General features: G+C 45.5%; 2 protein-coding genes across 2 annotated transcripts in view; both read right to left on the bottom strand.

The window, feature by feature from the left end:
* Positions 1 to 21,834, bottom strand: part of SMPD3 (sphingomyelin phosphodiesterase 3) — a 590,910-nt gene that overhangs the window by 265,400 nt on the left and 303,676 nt on the right. The gene's annotated exons all lie outside the window — the stretch shown is intronic.
* Positions 1,749 to 16,211, bottom strand: OSGIN1 (oxidative stress induced growth inhibitor 1). The gene is made up of 6 exons (XM_083624943.1): positions 16,054 to 16,211; positions 10,466 to 10,577; positions 7,300 to 7,436; positions 6,238 to 6,429; positions 5,172 to 5,263; positions 1,749 to 3,950 (listed from the first exon to the last, which is right to left on the bottom strand). Exons 2-6 carry the CDS (start codon positions 10,521 to 10,523, stop codon positions 2,978 to 2,980), a joined length of 1,452 nt encoding a protein of 483 aa, XP_083481069.1. The 5' UTR covers positions 10,524 to 10,577; positions 16,054 to 16,211; the 3' UTR covers positions 1,749 to 2,977.

Below are 21,834 nucleotides of genomic sequence, written 5' to 3'. Positions count from 1 at the left end.
TCCTTTGCTGATAAAATCAACCCATCTTCTCAGCATCAGTTCCAAGTGCAGGATATGCGGTTCAATGGTTCATAAGCCGAGTTCTAGGATACATGGCTAAGGAAATACACTGTCCCAACACGCCCCTCCCACTCTGCTATCAAAGAAAAGGGGGACACCAGTTCTCACCCCAAGTGAGAAGACTGCTTGCAAGCAAGTGCTACTTCAGGCAGAGAGGTGATATGTTCATGCTGGTGACAGGACCTATAGCCAACCTTCTGAATCTCCCTCTGACTCCAACCCAGCTGGCTCTGTCAGCCGGCCAGCTGCTTTTGGGGGGGCTATCCTTGCTCTCAGGAGGTGGAGGAGCAGAGTCTGACTTGGCCAGCTGCCCCTACCTCCATCCTGGCCAGGTCTTCTGGTGAAGACAGGATGGAAGCTTCCTCCTAGTTTGCTAATTTGACATGATACAAATACAGTGGTACCTCAGGTTAAGAACTTAATTCGTTCCAGAAGTCTGTTCTTAAACTAAAATGGTTCTTAACCTGAGGCGTGCTTTCGCTAATGGGGCCTCCCACTGCCGCTGGCACGCGATTTCCATTCTTATCCTGGGGCAAAGTTCTTAACCTGGAGCAACCACTTCCTGGTTAGCAGAGTTTGTAACCCGAAGCATCTGTAACCTAAGGTACAACTGTATCTAATTCCTCAAGCGTTTGTAGCTGGGACTGAACTCAGCAAGGTAAAAGGTAAAGGTAAAGGTACCCCTGCCCGTACAGGCCAGTCATGTCCGACTCTAGGGTTGCGTGCTCATCTCGCTCTAGAGGCTGTGAGCCAGCGCCGTCCGAAGACACTTCCGGGTCACGTGGCCAGCGTGATGAAGCTGCAGCTGGCGAGCCAGCACCAGTGCAGCACACGGAAATGCCGTTTACCTTCCCGCTATAAAGCGGTGCCTATTTATCTACTTGCACTTAAAAGTGCTTTCGAACTGCTAGGTGGGCAGGAGCTGGGACCGAACGACGGGAGCTCACCCCGCCGCAGGGATTTGAACCACCGACCATACGATCGGCAAGTCCTAGGCACTGAGGTTTATCCCACAGCACCACCCGCGTCCCGAACTCAGCAAACCAGCACCCTAATGTGCGTGCAAAAAAATACACAAGTTAAAGCATGCACAGTAAGTCAGACAAAAAACACAGCCAAGCCAAATCTCTTTCTCTCTCTTTCTCTCTCTGTGTTAAACTTTGGCAACTGAGTCAGAGATCCAACCACCAGGCAGTCCATTTGACCTCTAGCCTGGTGGTCAAATCTGCTCAGATTTTCTGTTTCACTTCTCTCTTCTATATGGCTGAAGGAGATTCATGAGGCCAAGAGCTTGCATGGGTTGGTTGACTTCCAGCTCACTATAGCTTCTCTTCCTCCACTCAAATGTGTAAACTCAGAAGTTAACACAAGTTCAGGGGTGTTATTTAAGGATAAACCTGTCCAAGGTTGGCTGTGCTAAAGGAGCAATTCAGGAACTTAGGCACAAATAGTTTGCTCTGCAGATCTTACCTGATAAAAAGAGATGTGAGCCCTAGATACTTATTTAAGCCACCCAAGTGCATCAGAACAGAAATTACAGCTGGCTTTCCCTGGTTGAAAATGTTGCTAACTGGGTACTCTGTGTCCCAGCTAGGCACTGACCTTGGCAATGAATAATCCACATACATCCCCATTAAACAGAACACATTTGGGGCAATAACTTTGCTTAAGGGTGGAGAGACTACACATTTGTAAAATGCCAAAATATTTTTATTTAAAAACAGTATACAAAAAATACTCCACATATATATATATAAACTTTTTAAATCTTTTTGAAAAACCTTTTGCTTATAAACCAGCAAAATTTAAGTTTATAAAATTCAGCATGTAGACCTAAAGTCAACAAGGGGGTATTGAAGGATTTCCTGAGATTTCAGCTGTTGCATCCATGATTGCTTAGCTAGGCCACTCAAAATCCACACCTCTAAAGGAGAGCAGGAGAGCAGTGGGGAGCAGGTACAGAAGCCTTTGCCAACTAGTGCTCTACTGGTATTTTGGACTACAGCTCCCATCAGCCCCAGACAGCATGGCTGTGCTGCTTTGGCTGATGGGAGTTGCAGTCCAAAACATCTGGAAAGAACCAGGTTGGAGAAGGCTGGGCTACAACACAATATTCAACACCAGGATGCCCTTAGAATACCCACAAAAGCAGGTTATGTCCTTAGAGCTACTTTAGGAACTTGCCAATTAGCTGCAGAACCTTCTTACACTCCTGAAAATGTACTCTAGAGGATCCCCCCAATGTTTGTGGGACTTTGGGGGAATAAGGGGCTACTGCCAAATGGGCCCATGAAAAACCCACTTGGCACCATTAGTGTATCAAAAAAATAAAATAAAGGAGCCAGCTCAGCCCAGCGGTTCCATCGATCAAAGCATTGCTTAGATCCCCTAATCGCTTCCAGCGGTTTGAGACCCGCAGGCACTGCCTGGCTTTAAAAAAAATAAAAATAAAATTAAGTTTACAGCTTTGTGCAACTTTGGATCCAAGTCACGCACTCTTTTTGAGTGATGCTTTCTATTTCACAGCTGTTCAGAATGGTATTTTTTTATGGGACAGTGAAGATTAGAGAAATCTACATAATAAATGTGAACACTGATCTACATTCGAAGGAGACCCTGTTGCCAATTTCACTCTGAGTATCCAGAAACCAGCAGCTGTTCCAGCACCTTTCCACTTCTTGTGTGCCAAAGCCTGCATAGAGCTGCCTCCCCAACTTGTAAAGCAGGGAGAAAAGGTTGGGCATGTGGCAGCACGTCCCGCAAGCACATTGTCTTGAATCTGCGACCTGGCCTTTCAGAGCAGACCTACCAAATGCTACAATGGAGAGACTTTATATCTGGTAGACTTGCATGTGTTCAGTTCCCCTCTTCTCAAAGGCTGCTGTGGGTCTTTCTCTAAGGGGAATGTCCGCAAGTGTTATGGGGGGTTGGGGTTGGCCTTCTTCAGCAGAGAGCTGGCCACCGCCAAAGCACCACCTTGCACAAACCGCACAAAATTGTCCCCAGCTAATGGTCCCATGGCATAGAGTCCCTTCTCGTGGACAGACTCGTAGGTAAAGGGATCAACATCGATGGGGTTCCTCTTGGAGCTGACTGGCTGCTCACAGTCCACCGCCAAGTCCACACCGTTGTTGGGCAGGTAGGTTAGGTTAGGGTTGGAGCCGATGAGGACAAAAGCCATGGAGATGTTGTGTATTTTCTGGCGGCCGCTCTTATCGCAAAAGATGCATTTCCTGTCCTCTGTGAAGGTGACGATGTGGTGCTCAGGAAGGCTGACATAGCATTCATATGGCCCCGGGTAAGGGATGGCCTGCTCTTTCATCATCTGGTGGACTTTGTGGTACTCGGGATACATTGTCTTAGGGAGCTGGTTGAAGATGAGGGCTGGGTCATTGACCTTTCTGCGGAAGGCGTGAATCACTGGGATGTTGCAATGGCGAGCAAAGAGGATGGCGTCTGCCGCAGTGAGCCCAGCACCAACAATCAGGATCGGGTCGGACATCATGCCAATCTCCTTGTTCTTTACAGCTTCTTCAAGGGCGGAGAGCGTGTGGTGGACAAATGGAAGGTGCTCCCCTTTCACCCCTAAGCGGGATGGGCTGTCGTATGTCCCTGTGGCCAAAACCACATTTTCCGCATACACAGAGAAGGGCTGTGTACCACTGACTGTCGTGAGAAACCCGTCAACCTGGAAGAGGCTCCCACTGTCTACCTGGGGGTTGGTTTGTGGATTTTGACTGTTGTAGCAGGAGTCTACATCCACACTCAGTTTCTTTACAGACGTCACAAGAGTTCCACAGCGAAAGTTTTGCTTTAACCCTTTCTTTGCCACATAGTACTGATAATACTGGACTATGTCTCCTGCAGTCGCCCTGTTATTTCTGAAGCCCCTGTAACAAGAATATGACTATCAGTACAGACAGATGATCAAGGAACACATTTCCTATGGCAACTTATTCAGGCTAATCTTCACCACCTTGCATTGCTCAGCAAGGTGTCATTGAGGCAAATTCAAGGTACTGTACACATTTTAACTTTTAAAACAGCCTACCTTCCACATTGGATCATCAATTATCACTGGACTATAACTCACATCATCCCTGATCACTGACCATGCTGGCTGGGGATTATGGGGATTGTAGTCCAACAATGTCTTGAGCCTCAAGGCTGGAGCATGCTGGTCTATGACCCTTAGCCAACAACCAGGGATGATGGGGCAACATTTGGGTACCAAGGCTGAAGAACACTGGTTCAGGCAGCATTGAACTAGGGGCACCTATGCTCTGACTTGGTATAAGTCAGTTGCCTAAGCTTCTACTTCAAAATACAGCCAGCTTCAGTGGAGTTCACTGCAAGGTGCCCAATTCATAATAACTACAGCTCACAGAAAAGAATTAATAATAACTACAGCCCACAGAAAAGAACGCCCAGTTATCAGATTCTGTGGATTGTATTCAAGGTTACAGTAGTTCCTTTTGCATCTTTGTTCTACTTATCTTTTGTGTTTGGGCTTGTACACTCAACTGACTGCTTGTTGACTCAGTCCGCACCTGCAGAACTGAGGTGGAACATCCCATTTACAGTTAATCAGTTTTACCCAGAGGGCTTTGGGTGGATTACAAGCAAAACGCTAGGCAGAGGCAAAGCCACCTTTCCTCCCCATACCAGCTGAATAGTGCCTCCCGCAAGACATCCCAAATAAGGCATTTGAAAAAATTCCTTCACAGTGACTAGACTGCAACAAGAAGGACTTTTTTACATGCATTTATTTGCTTTTGTGCAGTCAAGAGGGTTCTTTGTTCATGGGTGGTCATAATAGGACAGGTAACACGATGCCTTTGATCTACTGGGCCTACTAAGTACAGAGCCACTGTGAGGCAATGGTTAGAGTGTGGGACTAGCATCAGGGAGATCAGAGTTCGAATCCCCACTCAGCCACGAAGCTCACTAGGTCAGCCTGGACCAGTCTCTCAGCTTAGCCTACCTCACAGGGCTGTCATAAAATGGGGGAGGGAGAACTATGAGCTCCTTGGAGCAAAGGTGAGATATAAATGCAAGAAATAATAAGGAAAGCTTCTCATTTGATTGTTTTCATCCAAGAGCAAGCGTACCTTTTCTTCTTACTCAACCAGTCTTTGAACTGCAGGTCAGGAAGCCCCATCCAGTCTCCCTGGCTCAGTGTGAACATGGATCCCTCGATAGACTAAAAAAAGAATGAAGATATCACATAAATCAATGAATTGTGGGCTGGAGGTGGATGAAAACTGCACTGCAGTGTAGCAAGTCTCATGGGGTCTCTGGCCACCCCTTTAATTCCTTTGCCTATTCTAAAAATAAATGTGGGTGTTGCAAGAGATTAAGTGGAATGTTCAATCTTCTTTTGGCTTGTCATAAATATGCAGAGCCACAGAGTAGCCTTCATCAACAGAGTGTCCACCACATGTTTGGACTTCAACTACCATCAATCCTAACCCACATGGCTGTGTTGGCCTGGGCTGATGGGAATTGTGGTCCAAAACATCGAGAAACCTGCCACAGGGACTAAATTGGCTTACGTCTAGCAAATCCAGCACATGCTTTCTACCATTATTTCTTCCTGCTGGAGTTCACCGATAGAGCAGAAATACATATAAACAGCTCAGAACTTGTTCAGATAAATTGCAGTTCAAGCACATCCCATAACTCCATAGTTAGTTGACATATTTCAACCCTGAACAGGAAAAGTCTAGCCATCTTGCAGATTGCAATAGGCCAGGGATGGTGAACCTCAAACTCAGGGGCCAAATACACCCCCTCAGGCTCTTGGGATTCTTGCCTGGGTGGAACAGGTCCTGAAAGTGTGGCAATGTCACTTGCTTGCTGGGAATAGAGAGCTGTGGGTATAGCTCTCTGACTTTGTGTAGCTGAAAATTACCCTATCATTCAAAGGTAAGACCCATGCCCACTGCCCACTTTTGCCTGTGGTCCCACACCCTACAGACATGTGGTCCCTGGAAGGTTCTCTACAAGGTAATGTGGCCCTTGGGTTGTAAAAGATTTTCGACTCCTGTGATGGGTCATCCCTCATGGATGAAAAGATCAGCTTGGGTTGAGCCTTAAGGGACCAACCACTTCTAAGATGGGTCAACAAACTGTTGCCACTGTTTTAAAGGATCCAATATACAGAATTGCACTTACATGCCAGGCTCCTCCAGGAAGGTTTTTGCCAAGAACCAGATGAGGAATGGCTCTGTCAGGTTGATGTGACCAAGCAAGGACCGAATCTGCAGTCCCACCAAAATCAGTATCTGGACGCATCAGGGCATCAAAAAGGAGAGCAACTGGGCTGGAGGATCGCCCTTCCAGACCTTCAGATAGGTACTCAATATCCTGGAGGGAAAGAGAGAACTTTTGATGAACACCAATCTTCTAATCATCACAAATTCTGGATTCAGAAGGCTTAGTTGTGGGCAGTCATCGGGAGAGCCAGTGTGGCATAGTGGTTAGAGTGTCAGACTAGGACCTGGGAGACCAGGGTTCAAATCCCCACTCAGCATGAAGCTCACTGAGTGACCTCTGCCAGTCATTGCCTTTCAGCCTGAGTACCTCACAGGGTTGTTGCAGGGGTTAAATGATGAGGGGGAGAACCATGTGTACCACCTGGAGCTCCTTGGAGAAAAAAGTGGGCCATGAATGAATGAATGCTAGATGAATGTACAATCCCTTTCCTGTTTATTCTAAGTGGCACTCCTTATACCCTGGACGCACTATTTAATCCAAGGATAAGGAATGGAAGTCCTTATCTCCTTCACACATAAATACCTCATAGGCCACATCTGACAGGTGGGCCACCCCATCCACTTTTCCATCACTTGACAGAACAGTGGCATGAGACAAGCCATTTTTGCCATGCGGGTGATCAGACAATTGTCAGGGCTTACATAAGCACCACGTACCCTGACAATTAGCCAATGGTTCTTCTTGCAAAGGACTATCTCACAAAGTACTGGTGCCACCAATAAGCTGATTGATGGTGCCTACAACCCTTGCTTTGGCCCAGCTGTGTCTTTAGTCATCTCACACCTGACAAAGGGGAGGTGGGTGCCTCATTGGTGCCTACCGGGCAATTGCTTTAATATACAAGGCTGCCCCTAACAGGGCCAAGATCATGCTTCACTTGCTCTAAAGTAGAGAATCATTTTAGAACCCAAATTCCCTCTGTTGAAGGGATGAACCAAGGGTGCTAAGTGCTGTACCAACCTGGTCTAAGATGGAAACCTCAGGTGTCTCTTCCAGTTTCCTTTGCAGAATGGGATTCGGGTGAACAGGGTTCCTTCGGACATAGGGAATGTTACCAGACAGTAGGTAGGATAAGCAGATCCCCGAAGGGCCATTTCCTGAAAGAGAAATTAGATGGCTCCATAAGGCACAGTGTTTTATCCAGAGATGGAGGCTCAGGTCCCAGGTCTTGGGAAGGTTCTTCAGCTCATCAAGCAGGCCCAAGACATTCTGCTGCTGGAGGCAAAGCATCAAATGTTCTCCCTCTAAGTCACAGGGTTCCAGAAATTGATCCCACATAGTTTGCCACCTGCCAGCCCCTGTTATTCAACGTGGTTTGGCAGGTAGCATTGTGCCGCAACACCAGCTTTCCTGCAGAAGGGTTGCTGTTGCTTACTGGAAGAGGAAGGGGTGAGATGACATGGAGGTGCAAGAAGCAGTCCACCTGATAGGAAATTGCGATGGCAGCTCCACCCCACCCAGCAAGCATTCCTGCTAGCTGGTTATCTACTGTTTGACAACTGTGTTTTTTGTCCAACAGATTAAGTCTCATATGTTCCTAAGATAGCCACTTTCGTAAATCTACATAAGTCATAAAGTACACTCCAATTGAAGTTTACATCCCAACAATTCTCACACTCTGGAATCTGCTGTCAAATGTTTGCTACTGCAAAATCTTTGAAAGGATAAGGCTGGTGCTGAAAACCAAATATAATTTCTGCTGTGTTTTTTAAAAAAATATGTTTTTATTCGCCAGCATTTTAAAATTGGTTTTGCTGCTTGTGATGTTTTCAAGCTTCAGTTTTGCAATTGTTCAACGCTGCCTTCATGCTGCACATTGTCAGGTTCTGCCATTTTTATCCTGCTTTTAATTTTTTCCTCCACAGCGCCTAAGGAGCAACAGCTGTTGGGCACCTAATGAATTTAGAACAAAAGTAACAACATCTTCAGCCAGCCTTGGAAACCAATAACTATTTCAGGCAGAGTTTCCACAGGGTTCAGTCTCCCAGCCTCCTTCTGAGCTGGATTAATATTTTACAGGGCCTTTGTCTAACCATCTGCCACTTTTTGAAGCTCAGTTCTTCACTAGAATGTGTCCAAACCAACAGCTGCATAATGCAAGAAAGCTGGTTAGGGTGACACAGCAACCTATCAGAGCATTAGTATCCCTATGCTATTTGGCACAGTCACCACATTGTAAAAGCCAGCTGGGAGGAGAGATTTCTCAAGGAGCTATATTTAAAGTGCTCCCTCTCCCCTCCCTGCTTAGCATCAACCAAAGAAGGTCTCAGTCACGGATACTTAATATTTGCAGGGACACCATCCACCCCCATGCTATCCAAATCCTGTGGGGTGCTCAGATGACCAGCTGAAACTTCTGAGCCCACACTGATACTTCTTTGGCTGCAAAGAACATTTGTGGCCAATTTGGTCCAGTAAAGTTGATGGCCAAAATCCACTGCATTTACTGTAAGTGCCTGCTTCTTATCTGAAGTTGAGCCTGCATAGTACAGGTTATGTAAGGCTCCTCTTTGCAAAACAAAAACAAACAAACCTCTGAACAGCCAGCAGCTAGGTAAGGCAGATAAGGGCTGGCAAGCTTTTTAAACTGCTGAAAAGGGGAGAGAGAGAAAAGGAAAGGAGGGGAGGTAAGCAGGGAATTAGGCTGCAGTCAAGAACCAGTGGGCAGAAATACTCAAAGTTCCCTCTCTGCCTTCTGTGCAGGGGAAAGAATATTTACAACCTGGCTCAGGGCAGCAGTGTGGTGCCCTTCATATGTTAGGGACTACAACTCCCATAATCTATGACTATTGGCCATTTTGACTGAGGATGGTGGCAGCTGTAGCCCCAAACATCTGGAGGACACTACCTTGGCTACTTGTGAGCTTGCTCATACAATTAAGATGAGATGGGTGGTGAGGTTTTTGAGCAACAGAGGTGGAATAAGGGAAGCTTAGACCAAGTCAGACCACCCACCCCCACCTTAGTAATTGTAGCACTAATGAGCAGCAAACAGTTTTCCTACATAATGCTTCCTTAATATAAAATCCACCTAATTTCTCTGTCGCTACTGATGAACCTTTGTCTTTCATAGGGATGGACAAAACTGTCAATTTCTGTTTCTCTCAGTTGCTGTTTTCCAATCTTAAATTCCGTTGTCACATTTCCACACCAGCATATATATTTTTTAGGTCCTCACAAAATACTTGGCAGCATTTTAGTGTGCATTTCTCCTAATGTGCATACTTTTGCACATAATTTTCCTCTTTATTGCAATCAGTTTTGCCAATTATAATACAATTTTCATGCCATCTTCAGAAATATATTCATTTTTGTCAGACTTCCCCCTCATATACACATTTTTGTGCATAAAATGTATGTAAATTGGAGAGCTGTATTGCAAAATTTGGAGAAGTGTGAATTTCAAAGGACAGCTGTGTTTTGCTTCACATATAGTTCTGGGAAGTGAAAATTAGGTGGGCTCACATTAAAATGGAACCGACCTGAATTTCTTCCCCACTCCTGTGCCTAACAATGGAGACATCTGGATTTTATATTTCCAAAAATATGGAGGATCAACTATTATTTGCCTCTCCTTGCCAGCAGTCCCTCATGAGACCTCAAAGCACTCAGCAAAGCCTCATCTGAATGCCTCCACTCTCTCCTCTAACATTCAGTCTTAAGGCTGTTGCCTAAATGCAGATTCCCTCTGTGGCTCCAGTATCAGCCAATTCCCATCCCCTTATTGTGATCAAGCGATCTGGAGATCTCAAAACTCTGCATGCGCTTTCATAACATTTTGGTTTGCTTAATAAAAGGATTGTCCTAATCTGGATGTTGTTGACATTTCTCTTTGGGGGTAAAACCTTTGCATTTTTATATAACTCTTCTGTTTCCCACAATCTGTGTCCCTGGGGGGGGGGGGGAAGTGTCCCAACAAATTCCCGTTGCATGCAAAGAACTGCAACCCCATTTGTTTCCAGTAAGCAAGCTTGTGTTGGCAGCAAAAAGGGAGGGGGGACACCAGGACACTTCTTGCTTTAATTATAGCTCTTGGAACAGCAGCTTGAGGCTGCTGAGCACATGGTGGCCTGGCGAGATAACGAGCCCTGGCCAATGTAGATTACTCCCCAGGGTGTATATTTACCTATGATCACTACAGGAAGAGGCTTGGCACTGCTCTGCTCCAGATGTGCATGCAACATGGTTGGGCGCTCGCTCACTCTCCGCCAGCAAAGTTCGAGGACCTCCAAGTCAGTCTGCAACAATAAAGCCAAGCAAATATTTGTTATCACCAGAACATTGTCCTCTCCCACCACCCTGATAATGGTGGGAAACTACTTATGTGCATGTAAGAGCAGAAAAAAGTACCATCAGCAACCAAGTTTTAAAATGGAAGAATTCTGCATGCTACGTCCACTCCACTTTTTGAATTTGCGTCTTGGTTGCAAAGCTTTGTCTTTCTCCCCACTCCGAAAGGTGAGATTCAAGTGCTTTTTAGGAGGCCTGTGACACCCCAGCTTTCTGCAACCTGCAGTTCCTCATTGTCAGAGGAAGAACTTCTGAAGAACCGCTGAGAATCCGGAGCAATTTAGAATCCTCATCAACACACTGACATGAGTAGAGTAGGGTCTACAGTGCAACAAGGACAGCAACACTGGGGGTGGGGAGAAGCTAGGAAGGTCTCAACCCCAAACTCTCTCATGCAATTGTATTTGCATGGGAAATTAGAGTTTATATGATGCCCAATATCACTTCTATGAGGAACTATCGCCATCACCACCAGCCAAGAAGCAGGTCATTCTTCCAACCACAAGCAATGTTTAAATCAACCCAAAGGTAGTAATGCAACCAAATTCAAGCTATAGGTTCTCCTCATTTTCTTCTCTTTGCTTTTCCAGAGTTGTTGAAAACCAAGAATCTTCAAAGCATCAAGAATGGAGAGGGGAGTGGGGGAGCTGGGGGAGAAATTCTTGAAATAACTCTTCTTTTTGGAGGTTCTTAGTCACCAGAGCACATCTCATTGAATTAGGCACTTCTGCTGTGCTCAACGAGTGGAGATAGAACTTTGACAACTTTCCAGTAACATTTCCCCATAAGTTTGGCAAGTAGCCCTGGGCTTGGCATGTGGCTTCCTCAAAGTCATTCCATTACTGTAACCTGGAGGCAGAATGTGGTATCCTTCAGGGCTACCAGGCTGAAAAATACAGCTACTGCTTCAAAATTGTATGAAGCCAAGTTCTAAACTAGGTGTGTGACACAAGCCCTGTTGAGGCACTATGCCTTTCACAAGATGAGGGGAAGTTTGGGGATGAGCTACTGAAAGTCTGCAGATGAAAGCATGCCATACTCAAGCAGGCTTTCCACACTCACAAACTAGAACCTTGATTAACCAGGTTCTAGATCACGATGGAATACCAGTTGCTGGAAACAACAGGAGTAGACAGTGCTCTTGTGCTGGAGTCCACAGGCATCTGTTTGGCCACTGTGAGAACAGGATGCTGAAATAGATGGGCTGGATCCAGCAAGCTCTTTTTATGAAGCATACATTTTTCTTTTTTTCTTTTTTAACAAGATGTATAGATTGCTTAATTGGAAAAAAAAACCCTCTAAGTAAAATGCTCTGTATTATTTTATAAAATAATTAAAAATATTCATAAGAGAAAGCTGATAAAATCAAGCAACATTAAAAACAGGTAGACATAACAGAAAGGTTTCCGAATGTAGATAAAATCGGCAGTCATGAATACATAATTTTGAAATCATGTCTGGATAGACTTGCCTAAACAAAAAAGTTTTTAGTGGGCGATGAAAGCGACTGTCTGGCATCAATAGGCAGCTCATGCCAGAGCACAGATACTGTCATGTTAAAAATTCATTGCGAGGGCAGAATGCGCATTAAGACACATTTGGAGAAGTGGGAGCACTGCAGACTGAAGCAGTCAAGTGGGCACATATGGAAATCCCCACGGGACCTCTTGGGGACCTCTTGGTAGTTCCACCTTCCTCAGAAGTTCAGGGTGGGTTTGGAGGCCTGGAGAGGGCTTTCTCTGCGGCAGCCTCTAAGTTGTGGAAATCCCTCCCCACAGATGAGCTGGGCACCTTCACTATACAGTCTCCATCCTATGATGAAGACCCACCTCTTTACACTGGCCTTTGGCCCCTGAGAAATTATATTTTTAGGACCTGCCCTATTCTTGTGACTGTAACTCATTTTAAACTGTTTTTAATGGTGGATTTTAAATTGTTACGACTTGCCCTGGCACCTCAGGCAGAAGGGCGAGGAATAAATCAAAACCATCACCATCATTCATCAAGTAAAATGGTCCTAAGGTGTTCAAAGTTTTAAATACTAGCAAAAGCAGAGGAGGCTCCTAATCACATGCTTCAGCCCCCAACGTGGTGGGTTCTGGGGATGGGCAACAAGGACGTGACAGGGGGCCAACACCACACAGTTTTGTGAGTGTGTGCATGTGAATGGTTGAATAGGCCTACAGGAGATCTTCAATTAGGACCTTTCGCATTGGTTTCCTATAGCTTCTTTGAAGATTGGGGAAGTAGTGCTGGGAGAGGAGGTTCAGCCCTTTCCTTCATTGCCCTTTTCCCAATCTTAGCCATTTCTTGCCTGCCTGCCCTATCCTGAGACCTACCAGCTAATTTGGAGGAGGAGGGGGTGCTATTGATAAGGGCAAGGGAAGCCACTTCCTCAGTCTTTAAAACAGCCACATAGGGGTTTCTCTCTCTCTCTCTCTCTCTAATAAAAACCCAAACAAACCACAAGAGACCTTAATCACTGGTCACATCCAATTTAGCCTTAGGAGTCTGGGGTAAGGAAAATATCCCAAAGCTTCTCAGTTTGTTGTGCTCAAATCCATATATTTCATTACATATAAAGCATATAAAGATTAGTTCCTTTTCCTCAATCTGTGTAAGAGAAGAAGAACAAATAACTTCAAGTGGTATGAACTGTGACTGAACATACACAGAAGGCATATTGTAGCTGTGATTCACTTTCTTTGTTCTCCTTGGGGTGCTTTCCTTGTCTGACTCATCTTCATAAAAGGGACAGGTGAAATACCGTATTTTTTGCTCCATAAGACTCACTTTTTCCCTCCTAAAAAGTAAGGGGAAATGTGTGTGCGTCTTATGGAGCGAATGCAGGCTGCGCAGGTATCCCAGAAGCCAGAACAACAAGAGGGATTGCTGCTTTCACTGCGCAGCGGTCCCTCTTGCTGTTCTGGTTTCTGAGATTCAGAATATTTTTTTTTCTTGTTTTCCTCCTCCAAAAATTAGGTGTGTCTTGTGGTCTGGTGCGTCTTATAGAGCAAAAAATATGGTATATTAATCCATTATGTTAGACTGATTATTGTTAGTCACATGTAACCTAATTGGCAGATTTAGTCACAGACCTAAGGCTTTCTGCCAGAACCATCCAACTGAAAGTTTACACACACACACACACACACACACAGTAGCAGAGATCAATGAAACCCATTGAGTGAACTGAGTTTGGGGGAGACAAAGGACAGTGCTTTCCCCACAGGCTGCCTAATTCACTAGTGGAACTTACTGCCACAAGGTGCAAAGGCCACTGGCTAGGATGACTTAAAAGAAAGAAACTAAACAAATGCACGGAGGTGATACTGATCAGTGGCTGTCAACCACAATAGATTTGCCATATTCGGAAGCTGCCGTTCTCTGCATTTCAGATTCCAGAAGTTGGAGGCAAGCAGGGCTCTGTTGCCTTCATACCGAGCGTGTCAATTTTCCAGGGACATCTGGCTAGCTGCTTTTGGAAGCCAAGCTGGACTATTGGTCCACCAAGCTCAGTATTGTCCACAACAGGGCTAGGAGCATCTGTTCCTCTCCAGATGTTGGGACTACTATCATCCCTAACCATTGGGGCTGCTGGGAGTTGGAGTCCAATAACATCTGGAGGTCCATGGGTTCCTCATCCATGGCAATAGCTCTCCAGGATCTCAGGCAGCGGTCTTTGCCAGCCCTACTGGGAGGTGCCAAAAATTGAACCTGAGCCCTTAGCATGCAAGCACATGTTCTACCACTAAGTTACAGTCCTTCCCCATTTTTTGCCTGATTCAGCAAGGTTCATCTTAGGTCAAGGACAAGGAATGTGTCTCTCCAGGTGCTGTTGGACCCCAACTCGCATCAGCCTGGCCAACATAGCCAATGGTCAAGGGTTAGGGGTGTTGTAGTCCACAGCAACATCTAGAGGGCCACCAGTTCCCCACCCATGCTTCAGGTTCTTAATCAACTACGTGCATCCCACAAGGACAGCTGCCTATGTAAGATTATGCTACAATACAGGGTCGCAGCAATCTGCCATGTTGCCCCATCACTCTTATCTCTATGGCTTAGCTTTTAATTGCTTGTCACCTTGTAATCAGAAGCACACACTAACAAATTTGACAACAATTCAATCCTGTGTCAACAGCAGTTGCTCTGGGAGGAGGAGCGTATATCACTTCAAGAAGGGTCTCTTATCTAGGCCAACCTTAACCCCAAACAGCCTTATCTCTCCTGGCCCTTTAGCTCCTGAATATTCATTTCTCATCGCTGGAGGCAAGCAGGTTCCCAAGCAGACAATGTAGTGCCTTATTGCCACTTTGCAAGGTCACATACCAGGTTCCCACGAGTCAATTGCTTGGCCATGATGGTTTCAAGGTAAAAGAGGTTAAGTAAGGGGATTAGAGGAGAGCATTGAGGAGCATTTGGAATAGCAGAGTTCTTCATTGAAGGACTGCACTCATAGCTCAGTGGTACAACAGCAGCTTTTGCATGCAAAAGGTCCCAGGTTCAATCCCTGGTATCTCTTGGTGGGCCAAGTCTTGCCATACATTAAGAACATGGTCTGAATGCAAAATGCATGTGAAATATTGCCCTTTCTGTCCTCATTTTATGGCACTCCATAGTTGCCAGCAGAGAAAAAGTGTGCTAAATACATAAACCTGAGTTTATTATTCAGGATGACTTCAGAGTTGTGAAATCGGCCTTTGATCCCCTGAAATTGCTCTCTGGTATCTTTCCACTCCTTTGTAACTGATCTGCAGATTCCACATTCGCGCTGCCAGCACCAATATCCCGCTGTGGTGATAACATTACATAACCGTACTCAGCAGAGAGACCTCCCTCTGGCCAAACCACGCCAGGCTCACCCATGTTTGGCCACTGGAGTCAGGGAGATGCTTCCAAGTCGAAGAAACTGTATCTTAGAAATCCTACACCAAAGGTAAGCAATAGCATTTCTGCTAGAGGATCTACCAGTGATTTCATTAGGACCCAAATAGCCTTTTACAAAAGCATTTTTCCACCTGCACACAGCTATTTTGAAGCAAGAGGGTTAAAAAGTTCTGCCAGCCATACCAGTCTGACAGGTGCGTCCCAAGAATGCAAAGTCACATGCCGCCAGACACTCCTTTGATTCCGGTCACTTCAATTTTGAATTTACAGTGGAGAGACTGTCCCCTTGGCATTTTCCCACACTTCCACACCACCTTCTGCTTTCTAAAAGGCAGAAACATCTCTGTTCCCATTTGTCAAGAGGAGTGCTTCCCTTCTGCTCAGCTGATTCATACCCCAAAAAAATTCCCCTAGCATGAACGAGGGTGAATTCTTGGTTATCTGGTGCCTTTCTCTTTTTAAAGCACTTATTTCTTACAATGCGGACTGGCAGTCAACTTAGTAAACCTTTTTGGCATCCTTCCAGTGTCATCTTACCTTGGAAAAAGTCTGCTGGATCTCAAGGAAGGCCTGTCAGTCACAGGTGTCCCTCTAGCCAGAAGAGAATGAACCAGCCGGCTGTTTCGAGAAACTGCTTCTCTCCCGCCCTCCCTTCTCCAGCTGCAGTTTAAATATATTACAGGCAAGTCTCCCATCCAGAGGAGGCGGGGCTCAGGGCCTTGTGGGCAGGGCTAGGAAACTATCTCATAAGCATGAGTCAGCAGCAGCAGCCCAGTCATTTACGCACTTTTATGAATGGAACTACACAGTAACTGTTACTTGGGGGGGGGGGAGCACGGACACAGCCTAGAATGAAAAAGAACTGGATAAAAAGTAGCCTTGACACTCCCCTGGTGCCAAAGGCATAGAAGACCATTTTGTAGATTTTGTTATCTAGAGCCAAAGGGACAGTAACAGTGCAGTGCTGGGATTACTGAACACAACTGATCTGAAAGCAAGTCCCACTGAACTCAGTGGAACTTATTTAAATCACTTGAAAACAAATGACAGTCAAGAGGTTAGAGTGGATTCTAAAAAAAAAAAAAAAAAAGGAAGTTGCTCCAGAAGTAGAAATACTGTAAAACTGCAGTTTCATTATATATTTTTTACTGGTCTTTAAAAGTCTGGCCAAATAAAAGCCCTAGCCTGATACCTAACACTTAAACTGCACACCAGCATCCATTCATTGGAGTCAGGGCAGCACCACAGGAGAGGCTGTTTTCCTAGTTGAAAGCCATCTAACATCTGGAGGGTGGGGCACAGAGGGCACTCCAGAAACCATGATCATAACAATACATGTAATATTCTTAACATTCTTATTTCAGATGCACCAATTGTCCATAGGTGCCAGGTGGCATGCACCAGTGATGGGGGATGTTTTTCAGCCCAAAGGCCACTCTCCCTCATGAGCAACCTTCCAGGGCGGGATCTATGTGCCAGTGGGGGGCAGAGCCAGAGGAAAAATGTAGGCGGAGCAAAATATGTGACTCCTCCTTTTGTATCATCAGCTACATTTCAGCCACACAAGTGCTAGAGGTTTTTTTACACATACAAACACCTCTCCCTCCATACAGGTTCTTTATGACAACATATAATTTAGCTCTGTATCTGTTATGCCCAGTACCTTTTTAACAAAATGTTACTACTGTGACCCACTTGCCCATTTCCTCTCCAATGCTTTTGTAGGGAACCATCATGGCCACTAATTTTATAATCTCTAATTGCTCCCATATTTTCCTGATTAGTTCAGCTCTCTTTTTCATTCTGTTTTTATCCCAAGTTTTAGCATATCATACCCTTGCAATGGTTCCTATTCTGCAAATAAAGTTTGTATATGAGATCATCTAACAATCTCTTGTCGGTGCACGTAGTTCAATAATCATAACCATTGGGCTACTTCTACATGTCTCTGAAAGTTGGCTGGATTTTGGTTCACATCTTGTTTTGGAAAGTGCAAGTCTGTAGGTTTGTCCTTAAATGCAAAGTGAACCCATTTTCACCCCCTCTGTACTCCCACTAAATCTTCCCTTCTCTAGGCTAAACTTACTCAGCTAAACTTACTCCATAGGACTTGTAAATTCCTGTTCTCAACTGTTCTCCATAGGACTTGTAAATTAGAAGGCAGATAAAATTCTGGACTATGACCTGGGAGACCAGGGTTCAAATCCCCACTCAGCCATGAAGCCCACTAGGTGACCTTGGGTCAGCTGCTATAGCTCAGCTTCACCTACCCCATAAACTGGAGAGGGGGAGAAGGTGAGAAAAGGTGAGATATAAATGTCACCATCATCATATTCTTTTCTTTTAATATGGTGTGTATTTTTGTGTATTTTTATTGTAAATCACTGTGTGATCTTTGGACGAAGGACAGTATTAAAAATAAATAAATAATAATAATAGCATTCTATGCATCACAAAAACTTAGCAGCCACCATTCCCCTCTCACTTTCAAAAACTGCAAAATAGAGGCAATCAGCTGACTTGCTGAAATCTCAAATGCCTTTATGCCTAGGCAACAGCTTGTCCGGAGAACTTCCCTCCATTGTGAACACTGCCCACATTCTTCCTGTTGCACTGTGGAGTTGCAGTGAACGGGTGAGATCAGCGACAAGAATTTCATCACATCATGGCCAAGAACTTTCACCTGGTCCCATGCTGTTTGTACAGTGGAGGAAATTCCATTTATGCTACGAGGTAGTTGCAGCATACCTAGAGAAGAGGATGTTGGGCTGCTTCCCCATGCCCAGCCCCACATGCTTCTAAGAATCAGCTGCCTGTAATGCTGGCAGGTTATGCACTCATTACAAAATACAGAGCGAGGGTGCTGGTTGATGCTTGCCACAGTCTACATTCCATAGCACACCCTGCCTTGGCCCGTTCAGTCCTGCTAATGAGAAGTTTGCTAAATAGTTGCAGTAAGAATACGTGGAGTGCCACCTGCAGTTATTGCTTCTTTCACTGGCTGGGCTGGGCCCTTCCACCCCACCCTGTGAGGGAAAGCAGCAGGATCACCTTCTCTAGGGGCAATGAGATCAACTGGGCCACACACACAGCACCACCCAACCTGCACAAGGTTCACTCTACATGCCTACTCTGTCACTTCTGCTTTGGCAGCAGTACCACTCCCCACTGCCCCCCGCCCAATGCTCCCACAATGGGCATGTGGTGGCATTTTTGAATGGGAACTAAGTTTGGCTCCCATTCATGGTACCATCTTAAGATACCCCAGCCCATTGATCTATGGAATCCCATCCAGACTTTAGATCTATGAACTCAGTAAATTTGTAAGTCGGTGCAGTGTAGTGGTTAGAGTGTTGGATTAGAACCTGGGAGAGCAGGGTTCAAATCCCCACTCTGCCATGAAGCTCACAGGAGGACCTTGGGCCAGTCACAGTGTCTCGACCTAGCCTACCTCGCAGAGTTGTTGTGAGGATAAAAATGGGGAGAAGAACAATTTTTGCCATACTCAACTCCTTGTAGGAAAGTTAGGTTAAATATGTGATAGATGATAGATAGATAGATAGATAGATAGATAGATAGATAGATATAGATAGATAGATAGATTTACTGGAAAACATCCAGGGGCTCAGTTTGGAGGGTGGGGAATGGTGGTATGACAGGATCAGGCCAGAGAGGTGCCCTGAAACCCTTGGCCAGTGCTTGACTTGGCCAACTGCTGGTGCAGGACCTGCTCCTGCACCAGCAAAACAGATGGGGAAGAGAGAGAAGACAGATAGGCTTTCAGAAGGGTGCGGATTAATTAGTACAGTGGATATTAGAGATGACTTTTTTTAAACCACAAAGCTATTTAAGCCCCAGAGCTGACTGAGGCGGAGGGGTGCAACGTATGATGAAACTGATTGTCCTTTGGAAATCCTCATCTCAAAACTTACTTTCTGGAACAGTATATGAACCGAAAAGCAGCCATCTTTTGAAATTTGCACTTTTATAATGCAGTTCTCCAGCCAAGTAATGGGTACAAAAATGTAAAAACTGGGGTGGTGTCTGCATTTTAAAAATGCATATATGCCACAAGAAAGCAAAGCTCCATGGGATCTGCTGTTCTAACTCCTCAGTCAGCCAATCCTTGAAGGCTGTTTGCAAGCCCCTGGCTCCTTACGAAGAACCCTGCTCAGTGCTCTGAAGCGCCAATGATCAGCTGATTGGCAGCCATGGGCATAGCCAAGGGGGGCGGGGGGAGGGGCAGCTGCACCCCTAGATCAAGTAAAACAATAGGAAAACTTAACTATTGCCCCCCCAAATCCTGGCTAAGGCCATGCCAATGGCAGCAGCACAGCATTCTCAGAGGGACCTCACAGTGCACCATCACCTGACAGCATGGTGACATCTGGCAACTGGCCTGTGTGGGGCAGGTGAGATAAAGATGTACACACAGCCTTTCTAAGATGCCTTTTTTCAGTGGCACACTCTGTGTGCATGTATATTGTGTTTTTCTCTCTCTGCTGTGGTTGCCATGGTAATCCTATAAAGTGGTACCTCTGGTTACGATCACTTCTGGTTACGAGCTCCGCTAACCCAGAAGTAGCTGCTCCTGGTTGCAAACTTTGCCCCAGGATGTGAGCGGAAGTTGCATGCCAGAGGTGCACGTTCAGCGGGAGGCGCCATCAGTGAAAGCGCGCCTTGGGATAAGAATGGTTTCAACTCAAGAACGGACCTGCAGAACAAATTTAGTTCTTAACCAGAGGTACCAATGTAGTGTATCTGATGCCTATGGTCTATAGAGCAAATACACATAAATTACTAATAATGGTATTGGAATTTCACTGATGTCAAATTACCATACAGAAGGGTGGCTGTTTACTGGAAGAGGTGGCTGTGGCCTCAAGCTGATGCAAATAACCAGATTTTGGCCTCAGGCTCTTATACTTCCTTTAGTGTCTCAGGATGAAAGTATTATTTATTGCATTCTTGTCCTTCCCTTCCTCCAAGGAGCCGAGGAGGGTGTACATTGGGGTTTGGGAACCTACGGGCCTTCTTTGGCCCCGCATGGGTTTGAATTGGGCCTACAAGGCAGTTTTCCCTAGACACTCACCTGCCCCACACCTGTCACCACCTGTTATGTCAGGTGAAGGGCAGGAGTAGATGTGGCTGCCAGTGCAAAACTGGGAGCCTTAAAATGCACTCCTGACTGTGCATTGGCAAGGGGTGTTTGCTGGGATCAGCTGTGCTACTGAGTCACCCACAGGGAACTCTATAGCACAGTAACTCCCATCAGAAAGCAGAACTTGGAAGCCACTGCCTATCAGCTGACTGGTGCTGACTTGAGATTGCATGGAGAACTCTGTAGTTGGCTGATCTTCGAAGGAACTTGTGAAAAGTCAAGCTGGATGCTTTGCAAGCCCCTTGTTCATTGCAAAGAGCCCTGCTTGGGGCTTTGAAGCAGTGACCATCAGCTGAGAAGCAGCACTCCAAAACACCACATAGGCCTCTTTGTTGTTTATTTATGTATAAAAGTATTTATGTGCCACTATTCATTTTTTTAAAAAATCTGGTAGCTTAAAAACAAGTATATATAAAACCTTACATTAAAAAGCATCTTAAAATCAGAAACCAGCTAATTATAGTCTTACTTGCCTGCATAAGCCTGATGGAACAGAAACATTTTCAGCAGACGTTTAAAAGTTGGCACAGAAGGTGCCTGCTGAATCTCGATTGGCAGAGTGTTCTCGGGGACTGGGCCACTTACACTAAAGACTCAGTTCCCTGTTGTGGTCAAATGAGCCTCACCAACTCAGGGAAGGCCTTTGCAAGTCCTGCGTGGTGCTTTGAAGTCCTCCTCCTCCATCACCTTGAATGTGCATCACCTTGCATTTGGGCATCTCTGCCTTGTTTCCCAGCTGACCTGCACAATGCTTTCCAAGAGCGTTGGTGTTAGAGAGAAGTATATTGAAATCTTTTGGTTCATTAATCAGTTCCCTGCTGTCCAAGAGCTTCACTCGAGAAGCTTGGAATCAGCAAGCAACCTTACTTGGAACTCGTTGGCTGCAGGGGCCATTGTGGCCCAGCATTGACTTCCCAGCCAGGAAGAATAACATTGCAGACCAAGAACAGTGCAGAGAATGATCATCTTTCCACGATTCCATGTCTGCTAGACACCTAGCAGCTGCATTTGGGACGCAGGACAGGGGGACACAACATCTTTAACCTTAAGTTTAATGACTTCGTGTTTAGAGGTGATTTGAGATTGGGTGGCATGAATAATCGACCATGTTTCTTTTTCTTTTTTTAGGCAGAACTTTGTCCTGTGACTGTCTTTCC

This window comes from Podarcis filfolensis (genome assembly GCF_964270895.1).
Source record: "Podarcis filfolensis genome assembly, chromosome: 8".
NCBI classification, from domain to species: domain Eukaryota; kingdom Metazoa; phylum Chordata; class Lepidosauria; order Squamata; family Lacertidae; genus Podarcis; species Podarcis filfolensis.
Note: the sequence above shows the minus strand (reverse complement) of the source record. Positions and strands in the feature narration are given on the sequence as shown.